At 44.2% G+C, this 18,338-nt stretch overlaps 1 protein-coding gene across 1 annotated transcript in view; it reads right to left on the bottom strand.

The window, feature by feature from the left end:
- Positions 1–11,239: 11,239 nt before the first annotated feature.
- Nceh1 (neutral cholesterol ester hydrolase 1) overlaps positions 11,240–18,338 on the bottom strand; it is a 65,607-nt gene continuing 58,508 nt past the window's right edge. Inside the window, exons 4-5 of the mRNA XM_036190874.1 lie at positions 16,355–16,526; positions 11,240–14,912 (exon numbers count right to left, since the gene is read on the bottom strand). Coding sequence (XP_036046767.1) covers positions 14,295–14,912; positions 16,355–16,526 — 790 coding nt within the window. The 3' untranslated portion in view covers positions 11,240–14,294. The remainder of the gene's footprint in view (positions 14,913–16,354; positions 16,527–18,338) is intronic.

The raw sequence follows: 18,338 nt of genomic DNA, 5'->3' as shown, positions 1-18,338 counted from the left end.
ACACACACACTCCCCAAATCGTGCACACATATAAACAATAATAATAATACATTTTAAGTTATTTAAATCAACTATTCCTCTCAGATACACTAAAGAAATGAAGTCACAGGAAGTTCCCCACTGCCCCACCAAGTGGGAGGAGCAAGGCAGTACAGAGGATGACAGTATGCTAGACAGGAACTCATGAGTAGCCACCTCCACGGGAAGAGGGCCAGAGTAGGGCGGCCCCATGGTGCCTGGAAACTGTGCGGGCTCAGTGAAGACAAATTTGGAAGTTAAAACTCCAGGAACCCTCTATGGTACCAGGCATAAACTGTTTAAAGATGGGTCCTTGTTATAAAACACACACACACACACACACACACACACACACACACACACACACACACAGTGTAGTGCTGGGTTTAGTAGTCACAGGGAACTTGCATACAGGCCTAGTAAGCAGGGAAAGAACAGCTCCTCCTTCCTGATGTCATCTGTGTCCCTTGATGGAGGAACCACAGGGTTGTTTTCTCTTCACCTCATCCTTCTGCCTATGCCTCCCACCCGGAAAACTAGTCAGGAGAGACCTTCATGCCATCTGCATGGGTCAGACTTTCTGGTCCACAGCCTAGTGGAGAAGGGTATTGAATGTGTAGGGTCTAGTGGCTAAATCTTGTGCCTGGTACTTTTTTAGGACAGATAATGAAAGCAAGTAGACGTTCCCTTTCACAGAGGCAAACCAGCTCACTTATGTGCAGAACCTCCTAAATAATGAAAGTGTTGCTCGGTTTAATGGCACTTAGCAGAAGTAATAGCCACAGTTCTAGCACAGTATCTATGTGCATCATCTTGGCTCAGATGGATGAAAACAGGAACTGAAAACATACTACTAGCCTGTGGGTTTCTGAGACAGGAATTCATGGAGGCAAGGCTGGTGCCAAACCCATTGTGCAGCTGAGTGTAAGCCTGAACTCCTGACCCTCCCGTCTCCACTCTCCCAAGCACTGAGATAACAGGTGTATACTACCACACCTGGTCCATGGGGTGCTGGGGATCCAACAAACTCAGGCTTTATGTATGTTCGACAAGGTCTCTATCAACTGAGACACACTACACTTTTTTTATTTTGCTGGTCTTAAACCAAAAGCATTTTCTTTTATTTCATTGTATTTTAAACTTTGTTTGGACAACCAGAGAAAATCTGCTCTGGCACAATTTGCCTCAAATCCATTCCGAGTTGTACATTTGTTTTTCTACTTTAAAAGAAAATTACAATTTACTCCCCTTTCCATATCGAAAATGTTAACAAGGGACTGATAATTTCTTTGGAAATTGCTTCATATCATTTGCCACTTTCTCCTGAACATTAGCTGTATACGTGTGTGAAGATGAGAACCAGAGAGAAGAAAGATGTGCGATCAGCCCCTGCTGCTCAGTGTTTTTTCTCTGCTGATCCTCTGCATCAGGCTTGACTCGCTAGAGGAGACAATCTCTACCTTGACCTTCTCAACAGGAATCTGCATCCTACAAAGATCCTGGACCAACTCACATATACAGAGTGACATTTAAGAAATACTGGCTTGTGGGGTACGCGCATGGAGAGGTAAATCACTTGTTGAGAGCACTGTCTGTTCTTCCAGAGGACCCTATTTGGTTCCCAGAACCCACATGGTTGCTCATAGTACCATGTATGGGTGCTGGGACTCAAACCTGGGTCCTCTGGAAGAGGACCAGTGTTCTTGAATTCTGAGCCATTTCGCTAGCCCCTAGCCTGGCTTCCTCAAGCTTTGGCACCAAACTGTCTAAGGACAGCTCTCTGGCATCATGTTGTTCTCCCACATATTGGATCTTGAATGTGTGGGCTTCAGCGGTGCCTGGCAAGTGCCCCTTGACCTTGTCAGCCAGGTTATCTTCCTTGCAGGGGTTATCTTTTGAAGGGGCACTATGACATAATTAAGGGAAAATAAAAGTGAGTATTTTGAGTCATTTTGCTGATCCTATATAAAGTATTACCTATGAATAACTTAGCCTTACTTTCTCATTTTAAAAAATGTTAAATAACATGTAACAACTTATTAAAATATTTTAGAAGGGAGCAAAGTGCATGTCAGGTGGGGATAATCCCCAGGGCTCTCCTACCAGGTATCCAGAAGAAGCTGGTTGCAAATTTCTTACTAGTTTTGTGTGTGTGTGTGTATGTGTGTGTGTGTGCACTCATGTATGTGTCACAGCACGTGTGTGGAAGTCAGAGGACAACCTGCAGGAGTCGATCCTCTCTTTCCACCAGACTGATTCTGGAGATTGAGCTCGTTGTCAGGCTTGACAGCAAGTGCCTTTACCTGCTGAGCCACCTCGCTGGCCTGTTACTAATTTCTTATATTAGCTTTAATAATTTTCCAGGTGCCTTTGATGTCTCCTTGTCTCCTCACCAACACTACAATAACAGAGCAGAAAATAAGTTACCTTATAACTAATATACCTAGAGATACACGGAATGGTATGTAACACTTTCTGAATGGAGAGTTTGTTGCAATGCCTTCAGCTTTAATAGTCTCCCAGGCAGGCAGTAAGATCAGCACTGTTAATTGATTTAATATATGGATACACAGAAGTCTAAACCACACCCTCGGTTCTCAGGGAGGTTCATTAAACAGTTATGGAACACTTCCTATTGTTTATGCTTTAAGATAACTGAATAGACGCTTTGTTGAGTCAATGTAGGAAGTTTTGTGTTGTCTGTTTCTTGGTTGGTTGGTTTGGGCTTTTGTTTCTAGGTGTCACATAGAAACACCATCACGGGGGAAGAGAGATGGCTCCATTAGCAAGGTACTTACTGTACAAGCATGAGGCCCTGAGTTCAGGTACCTAGCACCCGTAGAAACAGCCAGACAAGGCAGCATGTGTTTGTAATCCCGTTGCTGGGAAACAGATAGGTGCATCCCTGGAAGGGGCTTGCCAGCCAAGCTAGCCTGTCGGTGAGCACTGGATTCCGTGGAAGACCTTGTCTCACAAAGTATGATGGGTCGTGAGAGAGGAAGGCATGTGATAGCAACCTTTGGCCTATACACACACACACACGTGCGAGCACACACACACACACACACACACACACACACACACACACACACGAGCGCGAACATGCTCTTCAAAATGCATGCATATGATAACCATGACCACCATTATTCCATAGAAGCTGGAAGATGTTTTTCCCTGAAATGAAGTCTAGTGTGAGGTGTGGTAGCACATGTCCACAATTCTAGCTGCTTGGGAGTCTGAGGCAGGAGGATCATGAGTTCTTGCCAAGTCTGGGCTACAAAGCAAGACTCTCTCTCTCTCAAACAAACAAAATTCAAATTAGACTTAATCACTGTTGATTTTTGTCTTTGATGTGGCTGTCAGAGGCCAACCGCAAGTTGAATTACAAACACTAATTTTTCTGTCTGGCATGTCCATCCTCATCTTGGCTGTGACCTGCTGCTCGTGTGCCACCATTTATTTCACTGCAATATTTTTGGTTTTGTGACACTGAGGATGGAACCCAGGAGCATGTGCATGCTAGGCAAGTCCCTGTGGGATTTTGTTTGTTTGTTTGTTTTATCATAAGCTGCTTTTTCTACAGTGTGAGTATGAGGCAAGGATAAATGTAACTTTAAGAATAATTTTTATGATTTTGCTATTTGACAGTTTTCTATGTTTATAATACATTCTGATTACTCCCCCCCCCCCCCCGCCCCCGGCATTTTCCACCTCCCATCCCACCAACCCTCCCCCTGCCTAACCCACCAGTTACCTTTCAAATCTCATGGTTTTGTCCACCTAGGGCCATCTGTGAGACTATTGGATTGGAAGTGTCCACTGGAGCCTAGTGAGGCCACCAGTGGGCTCAAGCTGATAATTCCCATCTCTCTGCATCTCTCAGGAGTAAGTAGCTCAACAGTGAGGGAGACAGCCCCTCTGCCCTTCCCTGACAGTTGAAAGGCCCGTTCTTCTGCAGAGCCATGCAGCATCTGCTGCTGCTGCTGAGGAGCTCATGGTTGCCACGACTGTGTCCTGCCCAGCAAGGGACAGATAAGCCTGGGGCTATTGACCCAAACTGACAGACACCAGCAGAGCCATCTCCTCCATTCCATGTGAGCCAATGGCCAAGCTTTTCTCCTTAACCCTGAAACATGTTGTACCTATTTTTAAAAAACAGGGCCGTCTCACAGATATCCCTGCTGAGTTTCGCTGGAACTGACCTGGTGTTTTGCTTCTCAAAGGCCATACAGCCTCACCTCACTTCTTATTTTCAGAGGTGGTTTCTTCGCATCTGAGGAACCAGAATACAGTGTGTGGAGCCTGTCAGCAACACAATAAAAGTGCTGCAATGAACAGGCCATGAAAACACAGATCTCCATTTTTCTCCACGAAAATAGCAAACACATCAACCTTGAATAGAAACATGGAAATAATAAAAAATTTGAAAAGATGAGACCCTTTGATGAGCAGAGAGATGAGTCGTGTTCTAACAAAGGGTTAGCATGAGTCCTTTTGTTTGTTTGGAAAATTCATTCTCTTTTAGGCACTCAGGGGAATTTAAATTTATCTCTACTGCAAAAACATACCTAATTTATTTATTTGGTGACAAAATATGACATGGTTTCTTATTCATCTTTAATAAGTAAAAGAAAACTACCGGGAAATGTCTTCTTTTCAATTTTAAGGACAATAGTGTATGTTTGAGGTGACTAATATCACTGACTTTCGAGGGCGCCCTCTGCTGGACATCTCCTGGACATGTTTATTTTATTTTATTATTTTAATTTGCTTTTTAAAATTTCTATTGTGGGCTTCAGTATTTTTTTCATGGAATAAGATGCAGAGCACGGGGTAGAAGAAGACATCTGTGAGAAAAAGTCTCATGAACCAACCATGATAAAACATGCCTATAGCTCCAGCACTTGGAGGCACACATGAGAGGCTTACAGTGAGTTCTGGGCTAGCCTGAGCAACAGCATGGGGCAGCTGAGTTAGAATGGGACACTAAGCGAAACCCTGTCTTAAACAACAACAAAGGGGGAGAAGAGGGACTTGGGTCCATGGGTTGAGCACTTGCCCAGCATGCAACAGGCCCCTGCACAGGATGAACCTGGCAAGGTGGCACACATCTGTAATCCCAGCCCTCGGGAGGTAGAGGCAGGAGGATCAGAAGTTCAGGGTGATCTACACAATGAGTCTGAGACCAGCCTAGGACATATGAACACATATTTTTTAAAAATTTTATTGTGTTTGTTTTCCAAGACAGCGTTTCTGTTGTAGAATATTAAGATGTGTTACATTTGTTTCACTCCATGAGGCTGTGTTACTGTGCCTGTGTAAGACACCTGACGGTCTATAGTAAAGAGATGAATGACCAATGGCGGGGCTGGCAGGCAGAGAGGATATATAGAAGGAGAGATCTGGGAGAAAAAGAAGAAAGAATGAGAGAGAAAGAAGAAAGATCAGGGAACAAGAGAGGAAGGAGGAGGACTTCAGGGGCCAGCCACACAGCCACACAGCCACACAGCCACACAGCCATCCAGCCGCACAGTCATCCAGCCACACAGCCACACAGCCACACAGCCACACAGCCATCCAGCCACACAGCCACACAGCCACACAGCCATCCAGTCACACAGCCACACAGTCATCCAGTCACACAGCCACACAGTCATCCAGCCACACAGCCACACAGCCACACAGCCGCACAGCCATCCAGCTGCACAGTCATCCAGCCGCACAGCCGCACAGCCACACAGCCACCTAGCCACACAGCCGCACAGCCATCCATTCACACAGCCACACAGCCATACAGCCACACAGCCAGACACAGAGTAAGAAGGAAAGAAAAGTATACAGGAATAGAGAAAAGTAAAAGCCCCGAGGCCAAAGGTAACTTTTAAAAAGCTGACAAGAAACAAGCTGAGATAAGGCCAGGCATTTATAAGAAAGAATAAGCCTGTGTGTGTGCGCGCGTGCGTGCGTGTGTGTGTGTGTGTGTGTGTGTGTGTGTGTGTGTGTTGCGTGTGTGTGTGTAAGAGTTTTGTCTTTGACTATGTCATCATCCTGGGACACGGGCCAGCCTAAAAAGTGGGTGGACCCTCTGTGTCACCCTTTCCCCCTTCTCTCTTCCCTCCACGTGGTCTCTGTCTCTCTGTCTCTCTCTCTTCCTCTCTCTCTCTCTCTCTCTCTCTCTCTTTCTCTCTCAATAAAACTCTAGAAAGGTAACCATGGCTCGTGATTCTTCTGCCAACCAGCACACACCTCCAGCTGGCCGCCATGGGCAGTGGCCAGCGACCAGCAGCACCGCTTTAACCAACATTTGGAGTTTAACCAACAGTGTGTTTATTTGGGAGCTGGGTGGTGGACCCCTCAAAAGAGCAAAAACAACAACAGGTTTCTTTGTGTAGCCTTTGGCTGTCCTTGAACTCATTCTGAAGACCAGGCTAGCCTTGAACTCATCTGCCTGCCTCTGCCTCCTGAGTGCTGAGATTAAAGGTGTGTTCCACCACCACCTTGCTTACCTTTTCAAATTTTTAAGGAATTAATTTTTAAATGGGAAGGAGCAGCAAGATGGCCCTTTGGGTAAATGCACTCGATACCAAACTTGCCGACCTCAGTTCAATACCGAGGACCCACATTTTGTTTTGAGACAGGGTCTCATCTCACTATGTAGTCCTGGTTGGTCTGGAACTTGCTGTGTAGATCAGGTTTGGCCTTGAATTCACAAAGACACATTTGCCTCTACCTCCTGAGTGCTGGGGTTAAAAGTGTGTGTGCCATCAAGCCCATCATAAACAATTTTTTTATAGAAACTATGAAACATTCTGATTTGGGTAAGTGGTCATAGTCGAAACAGCTGTGTAAATGAAACAAGGGAAAGGGGCATGAAACCGAACAGCACAGCGCTGAGGAGACACGGACTGGCCCTGCAGAGAAGGGGCGCATCAGTCTGAACTTCCTGTGCTGGAGCAGCTACCACAAAACCTGAGCTTACATCCCTCCTGCTCAGGAATCTTTTCAGGGAACTTGGTCAGCTCATTCACAGACCACAAGATTAACGTTCTGAGGGACAGGGATGTAGCTCAGAGACTGACACTTGCCTGGGATGCATGAGGCCCTGAGGCTGACCCCAACACTGTGAAGGGGAAAGCCTGATTTGTTTTAAATACACAAAAGTCAGCATTTGTATTTTCTATAAAATACTTTTGTTTAGTGGATAAATCTCTTCCTTTTCTTCCTTTTTCTGACACAGGACCTCCTGGGGCCCAAGCCGGCTTTGCACTTGTGTTGTGGTCAAGGACAACCTTCTTCTCTGATGTCACTTCACCTTAATGGCATTCGACACTAACTTATTACTTCTAGGAGAAACACGGAGAATAATAATACAATGCTTGCAAGATGAATTTTTCTTGGGAGAATTTACTTATGACAAACCTTTGTTTTTGAGAGTCTGTTGTTAAGCTGGGTGTAAGGACACTCAGCTGTGATCCCAGCCCTTAGGAAGAGGAGGAGAACGAAGAAATTCAAGATCATCTGTGGGTACAAAGCAAGACTGAGGCCAGCCTGGACTCGTGAGACCCTGTCTCAAAGAACAGAGAGCTGCTCTGTGCTCTAAGCACTGATGACATAGAAATGACAGAAGAGGTCCCTGCTCACACAGAACCCGGAAGGGAAAACAGAAAATGAGCATGTGAATGAACAGTTGACTTCAGACAGAAGTGTGAGAGAAGACAATAGGAACACCACTCTGAAACAAGAAGGCCCGAGCTGAGGGTAGGGTGAGAGGGGACTGGGCTGCACAGTCTGGCTGAGAAGGGGCTTCTCAGAGGAGGAAAAGCTTCATCTGAAGTGTTCACAGTGAGCCAGCCACAAAAAACACCCAAATAGGCAGCTGATGTCACCAACCCTCTTACTGTCCAATGAGACAAAATTATGTGTTTTGTGGGTATGTGAATGTGCCGTGGATATTTACTGAAAATAACATTTTCAATCTTTGGAACTGGGAAACCTGATTCTAAAAGCAATATCCTAGATGACTAAACAGTGGCTTCGTCAGAAAACATACAGTACTGCTAAGGTGGAGAGTCATAAACAGAGAATGAAAACAGTATTGGGGGCCAGCAAGATGGCTCAGCAAGTAAGGGTTTCTGTCACCATACCCAACAACCCAAGTTTTGGGGTCCACATTGTGGAAGGAGGGAACTGATTCCCAAAGGAATCATCCTCTGACCTCCACATACACACCCTGGCATGATGGAGACCAGAAACACACAAAATGAATAAAATTTTAAAATATAAATAAAAAAAAATTAAAAATAATATTAAGGGTTGGGGATTTAGCTCAGTGGTAAGCAAGCGCAAGGCCCTGGGTTTGATCCTCAGCTAAAGAAAGAAAGAAGGAAAGAAAGGAAAGAAGGAAGGAAGGAAGGAAGGAAGGAAGGAAGGAAGGAAGGAAGGAAGAAAGAAAGAAAAGAAAGAAAGAAAGAAAAGAATATTAAAATAATCAGAAAGTTGGGAGACAGTTCAGTGGTAGATATTTGCAAAACATGTACAGGCCCTGGGGTTGAGGCCCAGCAATTGAAAACAAAATCAAAAACCTCACTTGTTTATAAAAGTTCAAAAGGTTGTATTTAAAAGTCCCAAAGGAAATTGATTAAAACTACGGAGGATCTTATTTTGTTGTTGTTGTTGTTGTTGTTGTTGTTGTTGTTGTTGTTTTGGTTCTTTTGAGATGGGGTCTACTGTGGCCCAGGCTGGCCTCAAACTCCCCATACATAGACAAGGATGGCCTTGAATTTCTGATCATCCCATGCTAGGTTTATGGGTTTATGTGGTCCAGAGCTTTGTGTGATGTCAGACAGGCACTCTAGCATCCCTAGTACCCCACTGTTGTCTTTCCAACAATACACCATACACCAGAGATTTTTATAGGAGAGGATAAAAATAGCCATTCGTTCACCAGAAAGCCTAATTTGTATACTTGTATGGGCCTTTTTGTATGTGTGCCAGAGTCTCAAACCCATGCCTTACCCCTGCACAGTAAGTGCTAATACTACAGGCAGTATTAAGTGGTATTGGACCATTTGATACCAATACAAACAATTCAGTCTAGGAAAGAAAAAGCTTTCTAAATTCGTATATTTGTTGTTGTTTAAGAATGGCCCCCAGGGAGTGGCACTATTTGAAAGGATTAGAAGGATGAATAGGTATGACCTTGTTGGAGGATGTGTGTCACTGGGGGTTGGTTCTTGAGGTTTCAAAAGCCCATGCCAAACCCAGAGTCTCTCTGGCTATGGATCAAAATACAGCTCTCAGCCACTGCTCCAGCACCTGCCTGCATGCAGCCATGTCCCCACCATGATGACTATGAACCAAACCTCTGAAACTATAAGGAAGCCTCAATTGAATGCTTTCTCTTGTAAGAGCTGCCTTGGTTACGGTGTCTCCTCACAGCACTGGAACAGTGTGTACGACAGAACTCGGCACCGGAAGTGGGGTATTGCCGTGCCAGGGCTGACCATGCTGTCTGTTCTAGGAATATGGAGGGCTTTGGGACTTTGCACTAGAGAAGTAGTTGAACGCTTTCAGTGGAGCTTGTTGGACCCTCCTGGTAGGAGCATGGGAGACAGTGGTGCTGACAGAAATGCTGATTATGCTGGCCCAGCTCAAGAGGTTTCAGAGGGAAGAATATTAGTGATTGGCTTTCTGCCCTTGTCCAAAAAAAAAAAAATCTGCCTGAGGCTAAACTGGGGAGTTTTGGATTAACAGCATTGGCAAGGGAGATTTCAAGACACCCTAGTATTGACCATGTCATGTGGTTATCAGTGGTCACTCTATGCAGATCAACAATGAAAAGGAGCACGCTGGACAAAGAGAGAAAATGTAGTTTGAGAGGAGCGTTGTGAAGTGCAATGCACAAAGAGACAGGAAGTTTAAAGGAAAACCTGATGCTAAATGCAATGAAGGGAGTGGTGACCTCAGAAAGACCCCACCAGCTGAGCCTCCAACTTGTGAGAGGGATTAAAGAAGAGCTTAAGTAGTGAAAAAAAAAACATGGACAACAGAATGCTGGTACAAAGGTAGCTGAATGGGGGGTTCAAGTCCCAGCCCCAGCAAGCAGCAATATTTGGCAGCTTCAACCATGTGGCTCTGACTTTAGAGTCAAGGATACAAGGAAGGGGTTACGGAATTTTCCTCCATGACTAAGGAAAGTGGCTGAGGCCAGGTATGTGTCAGGGGTGTCCCTGCATGGGGCCTAGTGAGGCCATTGAATGAAGGTATGATGGTGAAGCCTGGATTGCCCTGGAGACCCTGAGATGCTGGGATGCCAGGTTACCTGGGAAGGCAAGCTGCTAACAGGGTATGAAACCAGGTGAAGAGAGAGAAGTGTGTTGCAGTCAACATAGCTGAAAGGTGTTGGAGATCTGAAGAGTGCATGACATTTGCCACGGAGATGCAGTTTGGAGTTTGCCCAGTTGGTTTTGGGTCTTGCTGTGGTTCAGTATTTCTTCTTCCTCCCTTTGGAATGGTAATGTTTATTCTGTGACACTGTATGGCAGAAACATGTGCTTTGCTTTCTGCTTTTGCTTTTCCATGGGGTTATAGTTAAGAGATTGCCTTGAGGCTCAGAAGACTTTGGGCTTTGAAACAGTCTTAAGACTGAAACACTAGGGGCCTCTTGAAGTTGGACTGAATACATTCTCACAGTATAATATGGCTACAACCCTTTGGGGGTAGGAAGTGGGATGTGGTCCTTCCTGGCATGATAATGCACTAAGCTCTGAAACTGTCAAGAAGCCCCCAGTTAAATACTTGGTCTTATAACAGTTGCCATGGACATGGTGTCTCTTCACAGCACCGGAACAATGATTAAGACAATACTGATATGAATAAGCATAATATTCAAGTCTGAAATGGGATAACAGAGTCAGCTTGATAACTTGTTTTCACTACTGATACTTCTCTGGCAGAGATGATTCAAACCCACACTCATCTTTTCTAATATCAGCACTGAGGACAGACAAGGGCCTGTCCACGGCAGGTTTCACATGGACAGGGGAAATACAGTGTATCCAGACAGGAAATTAGTATCATCAGGGAGGTCACAGACCACCTGTGCCACAAAGACAGCTAGAGTTAATCTAGGCATAGAAGATTTGGAAGGGACCTGGATACAAAGAGAGGGGTCAGTGACTCCAGTCAGAACCAGGAAGTATAGGCAGGGCAAGGGACAGAGTCATGCTTCCAGATGGACCCGTTTTATTTCCAAACAAGATTCCAAACATAAATAAAATTTCCCAGTTCCATAATGGATTTTCAGTCCATAAAATGTATCTGTTCCTAAAACTTTTCATAAAATCTGCCTTCCCCTTTGCAGAGGGAAATTGGCAAAAAGTCAAAAGTTAAAAGGTCGGGCACAAAATATTCCATTCACCATCATTATGCAAGTCTTCCAGTCCTCACAAATGAACATGAAAACACCAAGATAAATCGTACTTCATTACACTCTACAGCACCTCAAGATTTCCTTCATTTGTTAATGTTCTGATTTCAAAGATCTTAGTATTCCAAAGGGTAACCTTCTCATAAAACAGGAAGACAAAACCAAGCTATCTTACACTGATCAGCTTGTGGAGCACAACATACTTGTAAGAACAAAACCTGCCCATCAGATGCAGGGAGTGGTCCCTTTGTCCCTTCATTTTCTTCTCATCTTTGAGACCTTCAGACATCTGTGACACGTACTGTGTGATTTCTGCACGGTTTGGCTCATAGTTTGGGTAGGAAATGCCACTTTAAGAAACTCTGAATATATCACATTTTCCTCTTTCTTACAGGTAAAGTCAAAATATATTTCACACCTTTAAACAACATAGAGAAAACAGTAGTGACTCCCTCCAGGTGTAGCTCAGGGTCAATCACTTGCCAAGCATGTAAAGCTCTGGGTTCCGTGCCCAGCACCTTGAAAAGATGACTGTCACTCAAATAATAACTAAAATCTCAGGTTTCAAAAACACTCTGTGATTTCCCCCCATAACCTCAGTTGAAGATGGGCATCAATTTATATCCTAAATACAAACCATGGTAATCCTGTGGAGGTATTGATGCTATGTGGCCAATTTTTAAAAATCTATTTTGTAAGTAAAATCAGTGTTTAGAGATGAGTATGTTGGCATATTCAGAATATGACCTATCAAAAATTACCATAGAAAAGACTGCTGTTAGAAGTGATCTCAAAGATCAGGCAATTCTGCTCTCAGATTTTAGACAAAAGAGACCAGTGACGGTAACTGGAGCAAGTCAGCAAGGTCATCTATAAGATTATTTTCATACACACAGGAAACACACAAACACACATGCACACTGTTACATTTGTTTTACTATAAAGATGTCAGTAGCTTTGATGATAAATGAGAAGTCAGTGTGGAAGTTTCCATTTGGGGCCTTGTTGCTGGAAAGAGGAGACATCCATTCTTCATGGAGTGGAAAGGTTCTCTTCTCATGATGCTCTGGACCATGACTTGGTTGGGTGTTCTCTGTACACTCCCTAACAGTAACATGGATTTTGAGATGTTGGGTTGGGTGTTCAACTTAGATCTAATCTGGGATCCCTTACTCTGCCCAAGATGCGTACACTGGCAGTGAAGACTGTTTAGAAGGTAAGGCTGGGCAGTGAAAACTTCTAGACCTAAATGGAGAAACTCAGGAGAGGGATTCCCAAGAGGGTTCCCTTGACCATCATGGGTGGAGAGAAGCATGTGTGTCTGTCTTATCTAAGCAATTAAACCACAAATTGGGTATCCCTCATCTAAAAAGTTTGGGGCCAGAGTGTTGACAGAATTGTAATTTTTCTAGACTTTGGGATATTTGCACATATTTAACAAAATATCTTGAGAATAGGACCCAAATCTCATTGAGACATTCATTTGTGCTTTTTATATACCTTAGCTACATAGCCTGAGGATAACTTCACACAATAGATTTAATCATTTTATACACAAAATAAACTTCCATGGTCTGGAATTTTCCATTTGTGCCATCAGACCAGACTCAAAATTCTGGATTTTGAGATAGTTCAGATTTTGGATTAGGATGGTCAACCAGCATTACTTGGATGTCTATACTAGGTAAAAAGTTTCTAATTATTTTAATTTACATATGCACATAAATATCGAAGTATTTGATCCTTACTACTACTATTGTCTAGCTCCTCACAAAATTACATATGGATATAACTCTATGGTAGTTTTCTTTTAAAAATAACCTTTTATCTTATATTTTTTATAGTAGACATCTTTCAGAAAAATCCTGTTTAGCTATATATATTAACATTAAATAACTTAAAAAATAAACAATACACTGTACCAAAATTGTCTAATTTTTAGCCACAAGTGAAAAAGCTGAGTTTTGAGAATGGACTAGCCCTTCTTCTAAAAGTGGACTAGCCCTTCTAAAGATACTTCTCAGAATTTTAAGGTATTATTAAGCATAATTTATTTCCTCACTATCCCAAATATATACATATCAGTCTTAGCAACTTATGCCAGGACTACTCCTAAGTAACAATAGCCTGTCTCATTTTTCTGTCTTTACTTATTTCATAGTAGGAAACTTACTCTACATTTAAATAAGTTTGTTTCCAAAAGATGTTCCCAGGGAAATATTAGAACATTCAGCCTCTCATTTTCTCAGAATAGGAGTAGAAAGTAACTTTCAAGTCTTCTTTTAGCCCACCCTTATTTACAGCATCTTGTTCATAAAATTAATGCTCTTAGGGAAGAAAAGCTTTTGAGAAGAAATCTGTTTTGCTAGAAATCCTGTCAAAATTCCCACAGTAAACACAACCATTGTCGGAGGCAGAGGACATGCAGTCCCCAGTGCTGGCCTCAGAGTGTCCCCTAGACCCTGCCTGCATTCCAAGTCAACTGAGGGAACTGAAGAAAAGCCCACATTTTTTTAGTTCCTCAGAAGTTACTACCTCACCCACCGCTGGAAAAACTTCTTGTGGAAAGAACACAATAGAGGCCGGACCTAGGGCTACTTCTAGCTCCTCAAACTGACCATTCGTATCACAAGGGCTACAAGAAAGAACAGAGGAAATGGCCCAAGTTCAGATGTTTTTAAACTAGTCAGTTAGAATCACTTTTTAAATGCAGATTATAAGGTCTGCAGGGTACAGATTCCAATACTCATGAGAAACAAGAGAAAGGCTTGGATGATTGAAAAGTGCGGGTCTTTCCAAAGCAAACGGAGGTGGTCAAGAGCTTCATGCATGTGAGGAGCCCACTTGGTCACAGGTTCTCATCCAGCCATTTGATGTAACTATTCCTAGTCCGGATTCCCACAGAGAAGTTGGTCGGCCAGCTTGTGAAAATCATACAACCATGAAAGCCATCCTCAAAGTGGTCCAAGGTCACATTCACACCTGCACTCTCCAAGCGCTTGGCATACATGATGCCATCATCCCGCAGGACGTCATGCTCACAGGTGAGGATATAGGTCTTGGGGAGGGCCTGAAGCACGTCCTGCTCCGCAATGAGCGGGGAAGCAGCAGCATCCAGCAGCTGAGGGATCTCCTGGATGACCCTGGCGTCACCTGTGGTCTGCATAACAGGCTTGTAGCTCTTTCTGATGGATGAGGGCAACAGGGATGTCCAGTTGAGACGGGCCCTGAGAACTGCGGCCCTTTCCACATCAAGTGAAGTGTGGTTGTTCACGATCATTGCCTGCACAAAGTCATAGTCACCTTTGAAGTAGTCCACCCAGTACTTCACCATGACATGGCGTGGCAGGACTGGAGTGTTCACGTTCTGCTGGTAAGAGGGTGTGTTGAAATCCAAAGCCTGGAGGACTGGGTAGATTAAAGCCTGCAGTTTGAGCTTATTTTTTAGGCTGGCCACGTATGTAAACTAGAATAGAAGAAACATATTTCATTTGCATAGATCCTTTTGTAGGAAGCAGTTTACAGAATGTTTTAACTAAATGAGTGGGTTTTTTTAGAATTAAATAATGCATTCCATATCACCATGCCCTGCCAAACTGCTGGACAATTCCTAAGGAAGGTATACTGCTTGTGACTCATAGTTTTGGATGCATTCACCCTTATGTGGCCCGTGGTCTCTAAACCCCTGCTTGTGTCTACCTTCTGGTACTTAGATGCCTTGTTGTGCATTATGTATGAGGGGATTGTGAGCCTTACTTAACTTCTTATTCCCTATAAGAGGACAAATGGATTAGGGGAAAAATCACAAATCTTCCTCTTTCAGAGGAGAAGGACAGAGAGTGAAGGCAGGGATGGTGGGACTCCAGGAGTCACAAGTGCTGGGTGACGAGCTGTTAGTCTCCATGCTGTGACAGTGAGGCCATATAGGCAAGCAATGAGCGCATGCCAGAGTGAGCTTGAAGTGGAAGGGATAGGACTTCCCATCCCAGCAACCTCAGCTCACCAGCGACTCCCCACAGGTGGCTATATGGCCCCATTCTGTAATTCCAGCATTTAAAACTCTGCATGTGGAGGCCACATCTCGAAAGGAGATGGAATGATTCACAGTAACTGAGCAACCCTCACTTAGCTTCCGAACTCCATCTCCTGGTAAGCTGCACGTGAGAACTGTGTGCATGGGATCTCAGCAAGTCCCTGCAGCACTCCTGCAGTTAGATGACGTCACCTTCACATTTCCAGGGCTCAGAGAGCAAAGGGACTTAGGCATGGATGTCTACCTCTCCAGGGTGGAGCCCAAATTCAGTCTGCTTTTGAGGCCTAAGAGCCCGGCATGGTTGTATACACCTACTACCCCAGCACTCCAGATGGCTAAGGCAATAGGATCTGAAGTTCTAGGCCAGCCTGGCTGCACAGTAAGACATTGTCTCAAAAACACAAGTAATATAATTGGGGTGGTGGTACAGGCCTGTAATCTCAACACTTGGGAGGTAGAGGCAGGAGGACATCCTAAATTACATAGAAAATTTGAGACTAACAGTATAACTAATATCATACTCTATCTCAAAAAAGAAAAAAAAAAAAAAACCAAACAATAATAATAGATAAAACTTTGGAAAACATTAGCATTTTAATTTCTCTTAAAACTCTACCAAAATAACCATAGGAATTGAAATGTAAGCCAAAATATCCCATTTTGCAAGTCAAACAGTATCTTCCTGAGCCCATTCAGAGACACTCCTCAGTGCCCCTTCAAAAAACCCTGTGAGAAATCTCCCAGGGCAGTCACATGAGGGTGCTAGCCACATGGTAAGCAGCCCAGCACCACGTGTGAAAAGGGTGAGAGTCAACGGGCATGCTCACCCCTCCCTCGACCCTGAGGTCACGAGCACCCTGAGGCAGGGCTGTTACCTGCTGTCCAAGGGCAGCCGCCAAGTTCCCGCCAGCACTGTCTCCAGAAACACCGACTCTCTCAGGGTCGACCTTGTACTTGTCTAAGACTTCTGGCTGCAGGAAGTATCTTGTGGCACGGATGACATCATAAATTTGCTCAGGAAAGTAGACCTGTGGAACAAGCCTGTATCTGCAAAGACAAAAGCAGTGTACATTTTGGGATGTAGCCACACTTTGAAGGCCACTCAATATTTACAGAGAAAAATGGAATTTTCAAAAACCAGAAATAGACAAAAAAGTAAAATAAATATTAAAAAAACAAACCATTTATTTTCTCATAAAGTAAGTGGAGTTAGCAGCCTGGTACTAACAAGAGTCCTTAAAATATGCTCAAGCTGGCTGCTCCTGGTTAGGAGTCTCAGTTGGAGATTGCCTCCATCAGACTGGCCTGTGGGCACCTCTACATCTGTGGGGACATTCATGCTTGTTGACATATGTGAGAGGGTCCAGCACACTGTGGGGGTTGCCACCCTGGGCCATTGTTAGGAGAGCAGGCTGAGCACTATCCAGAGGGAGTGAGACCATAAGCAGCATGGTCTGTGGCTTCTGCTTCATTTCCTCCCCAGATCACCCTGACTCCTGTCAATGTGGCCTGGAACCAGCAGGTGTGAGCCAGGTAACTCGCCTCCACGTTGCTTTTGGTCATGTTTTATCACAGCAGCAGATGAGCACACTAGGACACCAGGCACGGCGGAGAACACCTATAATCCCAGGGGAGGCTGATGCAAGAGTTTGGCTGATTGGGAGTTTGGTATGTGTTGGAGGGGTCGGGGCGGGGGGGGGGGGGGGGTGTCTCTGTGACCACAAAGGTCAACAGTGTCGAACTGTGTGAGGCAAGAAGGAAGCCCATTCAACACGACTCAGTAGCTATTGCTGGTTCAAACTCCAAGAGTCTGACACTGGGCAGCTTATTTTAGGCATATTTAAGTACAGCACAATTTGGAAAAAAAGCTTCCTGGTGATAATTAACTCAATACCATGTGCACAATAAAGCTTAAGGGATGACTATATCGAAACTGTGTAACTACTTAACGCACATGTGACCTCTTCCATGAAGATGGGTTCCATAGATTGACTTCGGGCAACATTATGGGCCTGGAAGAGGAGCTGGCCATACAGATAGAACGAAGGTCACCAGGCTATTAACTACATGCTCAGCCTTTTGGGAGGAAATCAGGTTATATATCTCTTTCTTTGAAGAGATAACCCTGTGTGTTTAACATTCTTGGTTCCCCTAGTGCCTATCTATGAACACAAGGACCTCCGTGGCCCCTACAGGTTGAGGTCAGCCTGAGTTACACAATAAGACACTATCTCAAAAACAAGCAATACAAAACAAAAACACCTTTTGGACATCAAACTTACCACCTAATGTAATGTCAGTTGCTCCTTATTAAGACAGGGTGCCTCCATAATGAATTTGGGGGGTTATTTATGAAGGTCTATGTACCACTCATGGCAGCTCCAGGTTAAAAGCTAACTAAACAGCATTAACCAATCACTAGTCTCACGTTTACCACAATTCTTTTGATAAACACAATAAATAAATACATCTGTCTTTACTGAAGAGGTCCATGCCAGCCTGCCATTAAACCCAAGGAACACATGCACTTGCTGGAACACTGGTAAAATGTCATTTTAACTGGAAAAGGAAAGCTTCATTAGCACAGAGCATCATCCAGACCCTCTGGACATTTCTGAGGCTCCTCCTAGGGCACACTATGCAAGGGCAGAGTTCTTTGTCATCTTATTCTGTAAATCATGTCAGAACCCTGATCTTGACAAGGGCCATGCGCAACATCAATATTGCGTGGATCTAAGTTCAGTCTTCACACCTCTCGGTCCCCAGCACCTCCTGTGCTGACTCTCCTTATCCTCTGAGCCTTAACTGGGACATTTGACTATAATTCCACTTGCTTCCGGGGGCCCCTCAAGCAGTGCC

The sequence above is a fragment of the Onychomys torridus genome, chromosome 6 (genome assembly GCF_903995425.1).
Source record: "Onychomys torridus chromosome 6, mOncTor1.1, whole genome shotgun sequence".
Classification (NCBI taxonomy): Eukaryota; Metazoa; Chordata; class Mammalia; order Rodentia; family Cricetidae; genus Onychomys; species Onychomys torridus.
Note: the sequence above shows the minus strand (reverse complement) of the source record. Positions and strands in the feature narration are given on the sequence as shown.